This window comes from Apis cerana, linkage group LG4 (assembly GCF_029169275.1).
Source record: "Apis cerana isolate GH-2021 linkage group LG4, AcerK_1.0, whole genome shotgun sequence".
NCBI classification, from domain to species: Eukaryota; Metazoa; Arthropoda; class Insecta; order Hymenoptera; family Apidae; genus Apis; species Apis cerana.
Window position 1 is genome coordinate 9,585,152 of NC_083855.1, and position 16,862 is coordinate 9,602,013.

Below are 16,862 nucleotides of genomic sequence, written 5' to 3' on the forward strand. Positions count from 1 at the left end.
ATTTTCCTATAAACGACAGCGCAATTACGCTTCGAACTTTGATAACTTTTCACGTACATATTAGTGGAAAACCGCTAATAAGGAATAATTGCTTTTGTAAAATCAAACGTACATCCGAGCCGCTAACGATGATTTACAGAGACGTTAAAAAAATTATTAACCTGTAATAGGAGAAGGTGATTTGTCATTCGATACTAATTTTATATACAGATTCAACATTGATTACAGGCTTCAATAACTTCTGGACAAGATTGATATTCGTTATCGACGCCTTCCAAGAAGCTATCTACAATTGGAAAATCGCATTTGATCTTCAATGAAGATATTTCAAGAGGAAAATGGAATTGTTACTCTCGCAAATGTATGCAATAACTTTTGCTGAAACTGCTACCAAGGAAATATCAGATCTTAAAATTCAAACGATTCTTTCGCACTTTGGATACCGATTGGCCCAAAGGACAATACGCATCGAGATAAGAAAAATCATTTTGAAAAATCTCAAAATTCGATCAACCGAAAAATTCATTCGTACTTTGGATCAAGGTATGAAAAATCTCAACGAAAGATCTCAAAATCATCATCGCTCGAATAATTCATTTATTCATCTCGAGTCAAAGCACGATTAAAAGAAACCACACCCACACACACATACAAACAATAGAATTTCGAGTGGAAGGAGGAACAATCCGTTGTTCGATCGCGTGTGAACAACGACCGTCCGCTTCTTATTCATCGCGGTCGCATTAACGTTCATAAACTTTGAGCGTACTCGATGCCGTATTTCAAGTTAATGAGGGCAATAAATTTATACGTCGCGGTGGACTGGCAGGGTGACAGGGAGATTGAACGACGACGGGGAGAGGGTGGTGATTCTCTTCTCTCGGGGAGGAAGAAAAAGGGAAGAACAGTCTGGGCACTAGGAAAGAGAAGGAGGAAGAAAAGAGAGAAAGAGAGAAGCGAGTGAAAAACGCGGCGAGGAGAGTGAAAAGAGAGAGAGAGAGAGAGTTGAGCGTGGAAAACGGAGGCAGAAATTGAGAAAATGAAAAGGTGGGAGGGTGGTGGCGAGTAAAAGTAATTGGAAATGAAGAAAAGGCATTGTGGCGAGCGAAGTAGGAAGAAATTACGAGGCGAGGAGTAGGGTTTGGAGGATGGGGAGGGAGGGGAAATAAGTGGAAAACGCGAGGATACGCGTAAATGGATGAGCGGATCGGAAATAGCGGGCAACGATGTAATTGTGGTTGTTGTTGAGGAAATAAAAATCGGACGAGGAAAAAAAATTTTAATTGGGAGAAAAGGAAGAAAATATCGAAGGATGTAAAGGTGTATTGGGGAGAGGAAAAATTAGGGAAGGAAATATATATGTATGACAGGGGAAGAAAAATTCTGAAAAATACATCGGATCGGGGTACATCGAGAGGATTGGAAACAAGTAGGGGAAAAATACTACGGTTGGCGAAGCATGGAAAAATTGCGAGCCGATAGTAAGGGGTATAATATCGGAAGGAGGAGGGAAAAAGTCAAGGATTGGCGAGGAAGGGGAGGGAGGATATCGAGGATGGTTGTGCACACAAGCGACCGATATTCGTTTTTATTAATAGAAATTCAATTTGAACGGAGCAAGCTCGGCAATTCGAAGAAAATCGAATTATCCTCGGAATTATCGGGAGTGCACGATATCCGTGCATCGTGTGTATGTGTGTGTGTGTGTGTGTGTGTGTGTGTGTGTGTGTGTGTGTGTGTACATATACGTATGCGTAATCTAGAACCAGAGCACGTTTTACACGTCAAGCACAGTACGAGTAGAGTACGAGAGTTTCGCCGACGATATTTCACAGCATGAAAATGTTGCGACCTTAATTCCTTTACTGTCAAACGTCGAAATACTCGACGTCGTTTGCTCGTTTCGAATCGTTTTTGTTCCCCTTGTTTACTTCTTTTGGTAATTCAATATTTATAGGGAAGGGAAAAGAAGGATAAAACGAGAGAGTTATCCTTGTTTCCCGACGATTCTTTGATCGAAAACAGTGGAGATAGTTTGAGCGAAATTTGATATTATAATTCCTTCGAGCGGAATATCTGCAATTAATCATCCTCAGCCGAGAGAAATGAAGCGCACGAGCGTTGAAACGTCTCTCGCCTAACGAAGCTGAAAGTTTTTCAAGGATTGGGCGGGGAGACGAGGGGTTCGTGGAAAGTTTTAATTGTTATTTCTTCGAACTATTTATACAGTTTGTTAATTGCGAGATAGGTAAGAAAAACATTGAGCCACACCGTTTCCGACCTGAGAGAATAATTACGCGTACGTGTGCGAGTAAAATTTTCCTGCTCGCTGCACTTTTCCTGCTATTTGCCACAACGCAGAATGCACTCTTTCATGCATACAAATGTTCGAGTGGAAAATTTACATTACTGAAAGAGTGGTATTGTTCTAAAAAAATTTGTCGCAAGATTTACACCAAGGTGCGTATCAAAAGTATAAATTTATCTAAATTTATCTAAATGTGGATATGAAAAATAGATGGAGAGGAAAATTTCGCGCGAAATTTTAATTAGAAACAACTAGGATTGAATTAGAATAAAATTTCAACATATCGTTGATCGTTAGAAGAAAGAAAAAGAAAAAAATGATTTACGAGAGAGAGTTATTATATTCTCACGATATGCATCTCTCGCTAATTGTACGAATTATTTTAAAAACGGTTTTAAACGAAAATTATTCACCTTAATAGAAATTTAAATTTCATATAAGGTTCTTAATTGAAGCGCCATTCATCCCGGTAAGGAGATTTTAACGCGGCTTTTATGCAACGCGAAAGACCCTTTCATACGATAAAAATTCGAAAATACCGTAACGTACATAAATTGTACATAAATTTTTAAAAAAATTTTTCCTCCGACGGAATTTAGAATATCATCTTCGCAAAAACAAACATCCTCGTCGATCTACCCCAATATATTTTACTACCTTTCTATCTCTTTACAATTCTCAATTCGAAAAATTCCCTCGAGACTCGAATAGTGGCGAAATTCAACATTGTTCCAAAATTTTCCACCAATTTTCCAAACCGTCCAGTTCCGCGTCGAGTTCAAAAGATTCGCGAGTTCAAAAAGGCGCGAATAATATAGAATAGAACAAAATCGACACGCGCGAGGAAAATGATCGAGAAGATTTCGAAAAATATCTTTGAAGAAAGTCGAAACGTACCCGATAGGATTCTTCCACCCTCTATTTCCATCGCTCGTAAAGTTGGCCGCGAACTATCAAAGTGGAACGACTTATTCGCGGCCGCTCTTCATCCGGGACCGTTTGCCAATTACAAAAGGGAACCGTGGCGAATTCCACCCCCCTCGGGCCTTTCCTGTCCCCGGCCTTTCCTCCCTTTTTCCCGGTGAAAACTTTGTGCGATCCGGATCCTTTTCCACCGAGACACCGTACAAGATTACTTTCTTTGTACAAGCACGAAGTTCGTTTCCCTGCCGATGGCTCCAGTCGATTACAAAGACCGTTCTTTCAGACGTGGGGGAGGGGAGGCTGGAGGGGGAGGGCCTTTTGTGACGCGGCTTTCGTCGTCTTATCCGCGAAAGTCATACCTCGTTCCACGATTCTCTCTCTCTCTCTCTCTCTCTCTGCCCCTCGTCCTCCTTCTCCTTTTTCAGGGGAATTAATCGGCGACGGATGCGACCGGTGCTCGATTGGAAATTAAAAATCGACTCGCTTTAAAAGGGCGTGCACCTTTGAAGCCGCTGCGTACCCGGAAGTCGTGACTCGAATTCAATGGAATTTGCAGTGGCGGTGGGTGCTGCTCGGCCATGCAAGAGAAAGAGAGAAGGGAGGGGGGGGCGAGTAATTCGACGCTCTGCCGGCTTACCTTTTTCTCGCGGCCAAAACTTGCCTCTTTGTTCAACCGTGGCAAAGGGGAATGTAATTTCGTGACCGTTTTGTCGCCGTGACAACCGTTTCACCCTCTCTCTGTTTTACGATTAATCGGGGATCGCCGAGGAGGAGACGGCATCGGCAGCTTTGAAATCCTACTTTTACAGAATATTCCACCTTTCATAGAATTAATACGAGGTATTAATTGATGTAAACGATTCGATCGAATGCGGGAACTCGAATACTCTGCACATACTGTGTCGAAGATCTACGAAACGATAATAATAATAACAATAGCTCGTTTGGAAAATTGAACTCGACGATTGGCCACGAGTGGAGATTCATATCGAATAGACTCGGGCCGAGTCGTTCCTTCGATCGTTCCTGAAGACGCTAATTCGAAATTAGCCCCAAGAATTGGGAGAGAGGGAATGAAAAGGGAAAATGGAGAAGACGCGTGCGCCCGGCACCGCGTGGAGGATGCAAATTCATTAAAGCAAATTACTTACGCACGGGCTTAAACAAGACGAGCTCGATGTAATAAAAGGGTACTCGGTTACCCTTTGTTAACGTCATGGTGCAACTCGTGCGTTCGCTTAAGCACTCGCTAATACATCCGCCGAGACAGAGAGCCAAGCCATTCGGGCTCGTGGCGGTGATAATGAATAGCAACAACTCCATAAACTAACTCCTTTGAAGAGAGAGAGAGAGATCCTCTGCGCGTTTGAATTCGCGGCAACGACGAGCGTGCAGCACACGGTGTGTTGTCGAACTCCAACCCGCCAGATTAGAATTGTTCGCCACGTTTACGTTTTCGACTTTGCTACGTCGAGGAACAGATAGAGAGAGGCAGAGATAAAAGGGAGAACGGTAATCGGTAAGCGATGCGATTCGTTTGAAACGGTGCCAATTCCTTCGAATCTATATCATGTACGTGAAGGTAAAATTTCGAAACTCGGAGAAACTTTTGGAATTCGAATTTTTGGAGAATTGCACGAAATATCGTAATAAATTCCAAGAGAACATATTTATAATATATTATTCCGATCATTCGGAAAATATAGTGTCAAAGTTTTACAGTAGAATCAAATCGAAGGAAAAACGATAACTTACCATGGTAAACGTTGTAATAACCGTCGAAGGAATTTCGTAATTTTTAATATACGGTAGAACGTTAAACTTAGATATCGAGAACGAGGATAGTTTATGGTTTGCGGATTACGAGGTGTTTGGTGGATAATGGTACGACATAGTTCTTTCTGGGTATAGGTTCTGAACCGTTACGGAGGCTAGAAAGATAAACCGACTTGACGGATGTTTAACGCGATGTAACTGCGATATTAGCACGAAGTGGCAAGAGGTAATTTATAGTCGTTGCGAGGAGTAGCGGTTTGCAAAACCTGCCTTTTATCCCGATTTTAATAGCAAAAAGCCATATCTTGTTTCCAGGTTACGACCATATTTTTACGCTTCGGGGCACGTTACACTTAACATTTGCTCGAATTAACAATAAATCCTATTTTTCTTCTTTTCTTTCTTTCTTTCTTTTTTTTTTTTTCATTCACCGCTATCTCAAACTCTCAACAATGCACTCTCCATCTTATCTTCCCGAACACATACGCATCCAAATCAAGGAAACAATAGTCTATTCACTCGATCTCCTCAAACGATTTCATTCAACGCTTGATCACCAATTCCGTTTTAATTCAACGTACGTGCACGCACAATAGATCATCCCCTCCCCTTCCCCCGTTCCACCAACCTATCGACGTATCGATACATATAATTCGCCCGGTTATCTCTTCACAAATTCTATCTATTCCACGCTAGTCGAAAGCTAGGCAAATAATACCTGTGTGCAAACCTCTTCCCGCTCGAATGGAGATCAGGCTCAGAATTTCTGCTACAGAATCGGGGAGAAAACGGGTGGAGGAAGGAATCGTTCCGCGGCTCGATGAATTCCGTGGTGTACACGCAACAATAGGCGGAAACGTCGGTGGGTACAAAAGGAGCATCGCGAGGAAGGATTGGACAGGGACGCCGATAAAGAAACCGGGCCGGATCAAAGCGTTTCTCGAGGCTGTCTCCTACATACGGTGGCCCAGATTGGTGGATAGTTACGGTGTCTGCCCATTGTAATTGGGTATCCGCGAACAGAAGGAGTCCTAACGCGCGCGATACGATCGATTTTCTCTCTCTCTCTCTCTCTCTCTTTTTTTATTATTTTATTTATTTGAAAAGAGCGAGTCGTGTTTTTTTTTAAATCCTCATCGATCGCGCGCGGTTCGATTTAATTGGTTCGAACGGGCGGAACTCGAAACGTGGACTGGTTGAAAATGGTTGCGATTAATTGGACGAGGATGTAATAATGTAAGGACGGAAAGGGGGAAGGGAACGAATTCCATTGAATTTCTTTCGCGGGATTTACGGTGGTTCGTGCGATTAAGAATGGGTTGGGATGGATGGTTTACGAGGGGTTGTGTCGAGTTTATTACATTGGCCGCGTTTAACGCGAATGATAAGTTGTTGTAACGGCGTTCAAAATTAAAAATTACTTTTCACTTTATTTCCTGAATATTTCTCCTTCCCGCGAACATTTCACCCAATTTTGCAATAAAAATTTTGCGATTAAGAAACATTATACGGGCTTACAGCTTCGTTATCTGTGCATTATTCTCAATGTTTAACCTCGTTTAACCTTAATTACAACGTAACAGTTCAACTTGTACTCGCCTAATAGAATATTCGATATACAAATGGATTTTATTCCTCGCGGGGAATTTCACGTTGGATAATTCTCCAGTAACGGTTCACGCTCAAATTTAAATATAATCTGAAACGAGAGGAGGAAGAGAGAGAGAGAGAGAGAAAGAGAGAATTAAACATTATTATTAACGATTAATAAGTAAATTTTAGATTCTCCTTACAATATATTTTTTCTGCAACAGCGCCAATGAATACGCGCGTCAAGAATATTAAAATACGAGATCATAAATAGAAAAAGATAAATAAATCTTGGACCGGAGCATCTTGCACAACATCACGTTGGCCAACAATTCAATTAGCTACGTATCGTTCTCTCTAACCGTAAATAACTGCCATTTTGGCAGAACGAAATCGCCTCTCGCCGCGATTATGGTAATTTCCGTATCGTCCCCAAAAAGCTCCTAAGACGATTCGGAAAAAAAAAAAAAAAGGAAGAAGAAACCTGTTCTTCGAACGTCTGCCAATTTTCCCTCCCCCTTTCTTGCTCGTTCTTCCTTTTCCCAAAGTCCAGACCAGGCTGTCTCATTGTCCACCCAGGGCTAGATAAGGAGTGTTTGCATTGCAGATTCGAGATACAATCTTCCTGGCCGGCCCGTTGCCAGGAACACTCTCCGCTCCTACGCGGCGAGAATTCGTCTCACGAGACGAATCGGCCGTTGCCGCATACGTAATAGAAATTGTAACGTCGTCGCGTCTAATTTATGACGACTGCCCACGATCAGCTTGGATAACGACGCTCGTAGCTGCCAAAAGATCCGGTTGATCGACACCGTGACGAGATAAATTTATATTCTAGATCGGTTTCCGAAGTAGATATGTAGGAATTTGGATCCCCCTTGGAATGAACAACTCATCAGTTTCAGACTTGTAACAATTTGGAATTTAATAGCGGTAAATTTTCACCGATGGTGTTTATTTTTTTTTAATATTCGGACATCGAGAGTGAAAACGTGCGATAGTTGCCAGCGAAATTTAAATAGAAATCCTTAGTAATTTTTATTAGCCTAAGTGTATAATCAATTATAATATCGACACGTTATTAAAATTTTCTGGATTCTATTCTGATGCATCGAGATTTAGATCGTTTATGAACATCACATCACGGTTAATTAACATTAGTAATTATTTCCAGAAAATCCATTCACGAAAGCGGAATGGTGGAGCATGTCGCGGAACAATAGCTATCGTTGGCGGAGCATCGTAGAAATTTCGAGGGAACACATCTTTATTGGCGGGTACACGCGTAACAATCAGGCCGTTAATCGAGACCCATTAATCCAGGTGATCGATAATTCAGCCGAGGGATCGGGTTGAATCGTCACCGGGGGAAGGGAGACAATGACTGGAGGAGGGCACGATAATTGGTCGATAAAGTGATAAACCCGGGGCCCGAGATTATATTGTAACCGCGCCACCGTGTCACAGATATGCAAATGATTATTAATTATTAGCGCGTGGATCGTGAATGTTGTCGACAAGTGAAGCCCGGATCGATGCTTCTCCCGATGAATTCTCCCGGCGAGATGCTCTATGATAAAGTTTAATTAAGGAACGCATTAACGCACCGTAGGATACTGGCCACGGGATGGTGGTAAGCGCCGGTTGAACGAGCGGTTAGCGAGGCCAGGTGTACGGATAATTATACGTTTTCCTCGTATATCGCGTCGCATGCTACCGGAATAATTAAGCAAAACTGATGATGAGCGCGCTCTCCTCCCTCTCGCCCCTTCTTCGTCCGCCGGTTTCGTGAATTTTTCATATTTTCGCTCGCCATAACGCGCCCCCTCCGAATTAACGTCGCTGATGCACGGCAACTGGAACTTCTTCTTCGAGCTCCTATTGCCGCGTTCATAATTAATCGGCACAGGAATAATCGTTCCTTGACGCGTAAACTCGTTCCTTTATCCTTGCTTCTTTTGGCATTGGTTCGGTTGGTCGGCGATACAATTGATAAATATCTTCGAATCAATTATAAATAGATCGAAAGGGTAAAGGGAGAGGGACATTTTTCGAGACGATACCTTAAACGAAATAAATAACTAAATATCGAAACGGTGTTGAACGATATCGTTCGCGGATGCGGCGTGAATGAGAAACGGAGGAAGAACACGCTTGTCCACGCTTGTCCGTTAACAATGTCAACGCTGATTCGAAGCTGCCAGACAAACGACAAACGAAACGACGCTTAAAAATAACCGAGAGTATTTAAATTCCAAATACCTGTCTTACCTCCGCTCAAAATTCCAGCCACGACCCCTACACGTGCGAACTATGAAAAGCGAAGAAACTCCATCGATCCTCCTCCCTCCCCCTCCCACGATCCCCGGCGTCATTGGCACGTATTCCACGCGTCCGACATAAATGCTCAGCCTCGCCTAATGACGAGCTTCAGCCACGGACACCCGATAAATGGACAAACATCGTTCGACTACCGCTTGCAATTAAGCATCTCGCGGGAATGGAGGGGGGGAGGGTTCACTATCGGTCGTGACGCGTGACGATTCGATCGTTGGACGAGGGAAACGCGGAATGAATTCGAAACGAGGTTTCGCCGATTCGACGCGGTTGTTCGATCGTTCCATCGCGCGCGTTTTACAAGCGGGTACTTCCTCTCTCGCACGCGCTCACGTCATCGTCGCCGTCGTCGTCGTCGTCGTCGTCGTCAATGATCGTCGTCATCGTCGCCGTCATAGCCATTGCGCAAACGAGTATTGACTCGTTGCGGACGGGGAAGAGAGTCGGAGAAGCGAGATCTCCGGGGCCAGATTACGACAGGGTACATCGGCGGGTCGTTTCGTTACACGATTTACTCGGGACGAGGATCGACGTGCGCGCCAACCTTTTTACGACCTCCTCGCTCCTTTCCCCCATTCTGGACTCCTTGTCGCGAACTCTCCACGCCTGATTTATTCAAATTGCGCGCCCTCCACGGGAATGCTTTAAATCGCGATCGCCTCCTCCGGGAGGAGGATGCCTGCGCGATGGATATCGATTCTGCCGCGAGAGAGAGAGAGAGAGAGAGATCCCGTTTTCCGCGAATGGATGTGTAATAGCTCGAGTCTGAGATTGCAGGGGAAGATAACGGGAAAGATTTAGGAGGATTGGAAATTTTCTTCCTTGATTCCGTTCGTGAAAATTCGCGATTATCTTATAAGCATATAGCTAATCGTATATTTTCAATGTAACGTTGCAATATTTTATATCGCGAATTTCACTTTGTCATTTCTGATTTTCGAGTAGAGCGCGCGTTTTAAATTATTCCTTACGATTGAATGGAAAGGCAGTAATCGTTTGCGAAAAATAAAGATTCTTGGAACAATACGCGGATGTTCGAAATGACTAACAACCGCCACGTATATTCCCGTGGCACAATAATTGCGGCAATTTAACAGACACGGAATACACGAGACGGTCGTGACCGATCCTTGAATAAAAATGGCCGTGAACATACCTTGGGGTCGAAGTTGAAGACCTGTTCGGGTCTTAGCGGACACTCGAGACCGCATTTGCAGGTTCCCACTGTTGTCAGGTACTCCTTCAGCTGATCCAGCGAACCCAGCGCTGTGCTGCTTGGACTGTAACACGATAAAAGAATTATTGAGAAAAGCGTTCGACCATTGGAAAGAGAAAAAAGTCGTTACGATCGATAAACTAGATATATTCGAACGATGCCGATTATAAATTATAAATCGATCGCCACGGATTCTTGTCGGCAAGTAATATTTATATACATTTTCTTCGCGCAGAGAACCAGTTTAACACGATCGAAACGATAAATTTTCCACTTTCAGAGATCAAATTTGTCACAACATTAATATTAATGGGAATAATATCGCATACGATTTGATTTGCAACCGCGACACGATGCTCTCTCGAGTGGCTCTAATCGAATTTTAACACGTTCCACGCGAGTTACGAGCATTTTCTATCCCATTACGGGCGATGTGAATCTATTCGTCAAACAGATTTCCCAGATTCTATGGGGTTTTTTTCAAAAATCATAGAAATAGCGCGACAAGAGTTTTCTTACTTTACTCGAGCATTGAGTAGAGCATTTCATTTCCATTTCTTTCTAATCTAATTTCTCGAAAAATTCGATATTCGATACTTGAATTAAACGCAACAAATTTCCAATCATCACGAGGAAAAATTATTCGGATACGCACATCCCTCCCACATGATACCGAATTTCATTATCTTCGCCGAATTTAATTACTTCCATATTCGGTCCACGTTGTTCCTTTATCTCTTTGCCACGATTAATAACGCGTTTTCCTTGACGGGAAAGGAGGATCGGTTACTACTACCCACCGTGCCACGAGAGAGGCAATAAAACGATCGCGAGAGCACGGTATTACGAACTCCAATCTCTTCCACGAGAAATCCTTAAATAGAATTCCCTATCGAAGGTCGTACGAGGGAACACGGGACGAAAATTAAAACGTCTCCTCTCGTTTTTCCTTTTTCTTTCCTTTCCTTTCCTTTCCTTTTCTTCTTTTTTTTTTCTTCCCCTCCCCTCTCATCCAAGTTTGAAACGTGTTCCACCACGGTCGACGATCACCTCGAACATCGGCATCGAGGGGATGGTGGACGACCGATATCAAAGATAAATTAACCAACTCGTAAAGAAGCTGTAGAGGCTCGAACTCGAGGGGGAGTCGATGTTTTCGAGGGGAGGGGAAGGATCGACCAAATAGGCGTTTCATAATTTCAGCGGGTGCCGGGTGCGATGAGCTGGAAGGAGACGGTTTATTACCTACAGACATCGCTTGTTTGGTGAGAGCGGACGGTAATGGTTCGAGGACGTTCGCGAGCGACGAATAACACCGAGGGGGATCCGAACACCACCACCACGATAATTCTAACTGGCCCTGCGAAACTAAAACGGTTATCGATGTCCGTAAAGGGGGACGAGTTATTGCCTTGGAACGCTGGCAAATTTTCTTGGCGGTGGGTATTTCGTGATCGAGGGTGCTATTACCACGATTTGTTTACCCAAAAAATCGTCCATTTTTTTCATATTTTCGTCCATCGGTCAATCGAACGAATGTTAAATTATACTCGTACTTCTCGTTACAATTATCAATTCATAAATTTAAATCTCTACTTTCTAATAAGAGAAGAATGCTCGCTTTCCTCTAAAAATATATAAAATATATTTGCTAAATTTATTTTTAAAATGCATATCCATCTCAATTTCGATCGAATCATTTGATCACTTCTCAATATATCGCGCGATTCATCAAAATCTGCCACGCGTGCCTCGCCAAAATCCGATTCCACAAACGTCGTCCACTATTAACAGATTCGCCCCCGATCGTTGTCGCATTTTTGTCGTCTCGAATTAGCATTTTCATTGGCCGGGTTACAACGGCAACAGCAGCAGCGCGCACAGGCGCGGTAATTGAAATTCCGCGATAATTAATCCGGCCGTGTTGTAAACGGCGGGGCGAAAGTCTGGCCGCCGCCGAACCGAAAGACGGTTTATCACCTATCGCTCTCTGACGGCGTATAAACCGGGCGGGCGGCGATGCTTTGCAACCGACTAATTCGACGAAGGGATCCAGCAGGAACGGGTTGAATCAACGAGGTGAAACGGAGGCAAGGGTCGCTCGGCTTGTATATTGATTACCTTGCGGGGGGACAGGGAGGACTTTGTTTCAGGGTACTTTGCAGCTTCCTAAACTAATAACCTCGGGCGCTTCATCCCGGGCATTATAACCCCGAGGGAGGCCTCCCCCTCCCTTTCCCGATCCAGGTCCATAGGAATCCTGCCGGCAATTATTTCTCGTGACAACAAGACGAATTCGAGCGGCCACGCTAATTTGCACCGGATTCGATTTGTATGAGCCGTGATGCCGGCTCACCTTGTCCCTCGGTTGCACACTCTTTGTCACGCACCCGAATCATCAAATACGTATTTTTGTCTTCGTCCGGAGTTTGATACATACATTGGAGGAAGGAGGAGATTTTGAAGAAATCGATTAATGGAATTCCTAGAAAGTCTAAACGTAAAACGTTGTAATTCTAATGCAATAAGAAACGAAGAAAGAAAGAATTGTTGTTAGTAGAAGTTCAAAAATTTGGAATATTTAGAATCTGAAGCTTAGATATAGTGCAATGACTCGTCTTGCTTTTTGGTTATTACATTTTATTACATTCGGTGAATTGTAAAGTTAATAAAATATGTAAAACGTGGTATCAATGACTTTCAATGAGGATTGTTATAAGAAGGAATAGCTTGAGATCGAAAATTTGAAATGTTTAGAAATTTAGATGAATTATGAAATATTCGAGAGTTTTTTATTGGGATAGTTGGTGAATTCGATTGACGTATCGCAATTCGTAAGTCATTATATCTTCAACTTGTCGAGAGTTTATCAGGGATTGTTATTAAGCGTAAAATATCTCGAATTATACTATTTGATTTTCAATTTGTGAGTCATGAAGTCGTGTGATCATTCATAATGAATGAATTCAATTGGAATCTAAATTGAAGTTTAGATAAAATAAAGTGTGATTAAACATTGGCGGAATATATAAGCACTGGTTGTTCGAAAATTCGATAAATATTTGAATAATATAATAACCATAGCTATTTATTCAATTTTCATTTTTCTATCATTATTATACATATCGACTATAAATCGGCATGCTAATTTACATTTATACGATTGTTAAATCCAAAGCAAATTTAATTACTTTTAACAATCAACAATGTGAAATATGCAAATAAAACGAATAACTAAATAGCAATATGCAATTGTTCCAACATTACAAACATTTGCATAACGCGTAGCGGGAAAAGAATGTAAAGTAAATCTAATATTAATAAGCACATATTTGAATCGTATTCAGTTCGTATATCCGCTTCATAAATTTCAAGTATAAACGATTATGATATGATTTACGTTATAATTTATCGCACGACCCATAAATTATAATAATTAAAGGCAAGAAAATAATTATTCGATATATATTATACTCTTATCGCAAATTAAATATTTTCAAATAAGTGTTTCAAATTGCACGGAGCATGAAATAAATTAGTTATCCACTTAGTTCTCGGCAAATTATTCGAATCGTTCCCATATCTATCTGGAATTACATTCGGATTACTATATTATTCCCAGTAATAATGAGAGGAGAATGCTCTCTGTAGAATTAACCGGATCATAAATGAAATAGTATCGGGAAAATGGTGATTGCGCGCGAGTTATGCATCTCTCTTGTTATCAGTTACATACATACAGTATGTATAACTGGTTGGTACACTGATTAAAACCGTGATTGATCAACATTACGAAAATTCTCGGAGTAATTACTTTCCGTACTCTCTGCAAGACAAATTTGCCATCTACTCCGACTGTTAATTTCCCTCGGATTGAATTTGTCGAGGGAACACAAGGAGGGTAGGGTACCAAACTCGAATTTAACTGCCTCGCCATTCAGTTTATTTTAAAACTGATTGAGAAACAATCTTATTCGAGAATCTTTCCCTTCGATTCACAATACTCTCTTTAAATTATCTACCTTCGAATTTAATTTTTAATTTAACTCAAAAAAAAAAAAAAAGAGAAGAAGAAAATTCCACTTAAGAAAGAAGAAAAAAAGTAGATAGGAATTACAATTCCATTAAAAATTTCATCACATATCCATTTGATTCTAATGCACACACGTTTTTCTTGCCGAGGTTCGAGCCAGGTTTGCGGGAAGCAGACTTTTTCCACGCCACCCTCTTATCCCGGATTCTAAATGCAAAATCCTTGGCGATGTATCAACATTCACGGAACTATTCATAGACCCAGCCTGGAATCCCAGTCTGGCGGAGAAAATAAGAATCGAGAGGCTCTCTCTTTCTCTCTCACTTCACGATCTGCATAAGGGTTGAGAAAATCTTGTATCGTGGATAATGTAGTAAACATTTTTACGAGGAGGGAGAGGAAGGGATAGTAAATACGATTCGATAAATAATGAGTTCAATGAATGGACGAGACGCATTTTCTTACGTATATGTAGAGAATTGTAAAAAATTTCTAAGGGAAGATGGAATCTTTTTTTATTTTTCAAGCCACGAATCGATATCACGATATTGATAACTTATTTTCCTATAAAAGCCAGGACCAACGATACGCAGCTGTGCGATTCCATAAATAAGGGTTGCGAGGAGGTTTCCAGCCAGGTTTTCAGTTAGCGCGTGAGGTGTGTCGAGGCGTGTTTCATGGGAAAGGCACCGGTGGATGAATTATATCGGTCGGAGAGGCTGGCTAAGCTGCTTGTCCTCGTAAAGCGAATTCTGCCGCCAACGAAGCCAGCATCACCTTTTACGACGCGCCCACCCCTTTCGGTTACACCCTCCAAACCTTGTCGAAATCACGCAATCATTCTTGCCCCCCAACGTGCACCTCATCTCTTCTTTACAATCCTACTTTCTCCTCCAAATAAAATTTTCTTCGTTTTTTTTCGAAAGCTATTTTTCTCCGTTCATAAAAATAGACAGTTTGATGTATCGATAAATAAAAATAGAAGGAAAAAGCGAGAAATAAAATACTCGACACGCAGGGACGAAACGATAACGAATATTATTGTCGACAATATTGTTCCAATTATTTACCACAAATTTTATCCGTAATTGATCGTTTTCCCGATCGATTTCATCAAGTCGTTTTTGGATCCAAAGGATTCGATCCGTCTTTTGAAGAAATAGCGGAGTTGCGGTTTCGAGGATTACGCGTGGACGCGTAACGCGTGCGGAGAAGCATATATGAAGGACGAATTGTCGATCCGAGATAAGTATAGCCCGGCATACACATTTTCATACACATGCACGATTTCGAAGGGTTATGGGAACCGTTCTAACGTCACGTCTTGTCACACGTGCAACCACACGTCGTTGATCAAAGGATATTGCGATCTGAATATGAAAAACGTGTTCGATGTTGCTTTCTGTTTTCCTGGTGTATAAGAAAGTATAGATGAAGTAAATAACATTGCGTTTGAAATGTATTTGATAGAAAATTGTGTAAAAAATTTGATAGGAAAAAGGAAGAAAGGTATTTAGACGAGTAGAAATAATATCTCGTTAAATATTCTTTTTCTCTGAATGCTCTACAGGCTTTGGAACGATCGAAACAGTTAAAGTTACGTGAGCAAAGTAAAAGTAAGGTGAACGTGGAGGGAGAAGAATACGTTTGTTAAAAACGCGTAAAATGGAATTCTTTCTGTGCGATTTGATTTCCTTTCAAGGCAAACTTTCAACGAATATTCCAATTTGTTTCGAAAATAGAAGGGAGCTGGAATATTTTAAATTCTCGCATTAAACTATCCCAGAATCGAAACTTCGTTGCCTCAAATATTACGCAACGTTTCCTAATATCTTCCACTTACACAAAAAAAAACTTTTCTCAATCTTTCAAATCACCAATCCAATCTTATACCATTCACATTCCATCAACACACGTACGACAAATCCGTTCGACAATCGATTCCCAAGTCGCAAAATACAAAATAGAATCTAACCACATCGATTCGATTATCCGCGTACTTATACAATATAACACGAGATTTGCGCAATATTACATCGATCGCGCAACAACCTCGTACTCGTCGACGCGTGATCGCGATTTTTTTGAAACATTCGACAGATTTACACGATTCTTCCTTCGAGCCGCGTGATTGTGCGCGGACCAACAATCGCCAGCATCCGGCAAAACCGGAATCGAAATTGTTAATCGGTGGAGGAAGGGAAGAGGAGGTCGAGGGCGAAAGCGAATGCATAGAAAGGAAGATCACGGGTGATAAATCGTGGAAGGCAACGATATATATATATATATATATACATGTATATATACCCGTACCAATTGGAATTGGCTCGTAATTCGCGGCCATTCCGACGGATGGCCTCACCCCGATAATTACCGCCCCGTGATAAATTTATGACAGCAATAATTTACGCGGAAACTGCGGCCGGCTGGTTCGATAAAGACCGATTAACTATAAAACGAAGCTACGCGCGCGGATCGACGCGAGGCTGCGCGCCGCGACGCGAGCTTCTTCCCTCTCTGTTTATCCGACTATCCGTCTCTCCCCCTCCCACTCGCTCGCTCCATTATACGGCGATCCAAGTTTAAATCGATGGGATAAGTCGGATTAAACACGCGAGATATGACGTCCGATTGGATTTTTCCAAGTCGTTCCGCGATATTCTGGGATCGGCGCCGAT

The 16,862-nt window shown here is 42.0% G+C and overlaps 1 protein-coding gene across 6 annotated transcripts in view; it reads right to left on the minus strand.

Moving 5' to 3' along the window:
• The window catches only part of LOC107996075 (protein split ends), a 299,963-nt gene that overhangs the window by 91,480 nt on the left and 191,621 nt on the right, over window positions 1-16,862 (minus strand). For all 6 annotated transcript variants that reach the window (XM_062074003.1, XM_062074002.1, XM_062074001.1 and 3 more), the window contains one exon: window positions 10,092-10,215. In XM_062074003.1, coding sequence (XP_061929987.1) covers window positions 10,092-10,215 — 124 coding nt within the window. The remainder of the gene's footprint in view (window positions 1-10,091; window positions 10,216-16,862) is intronic.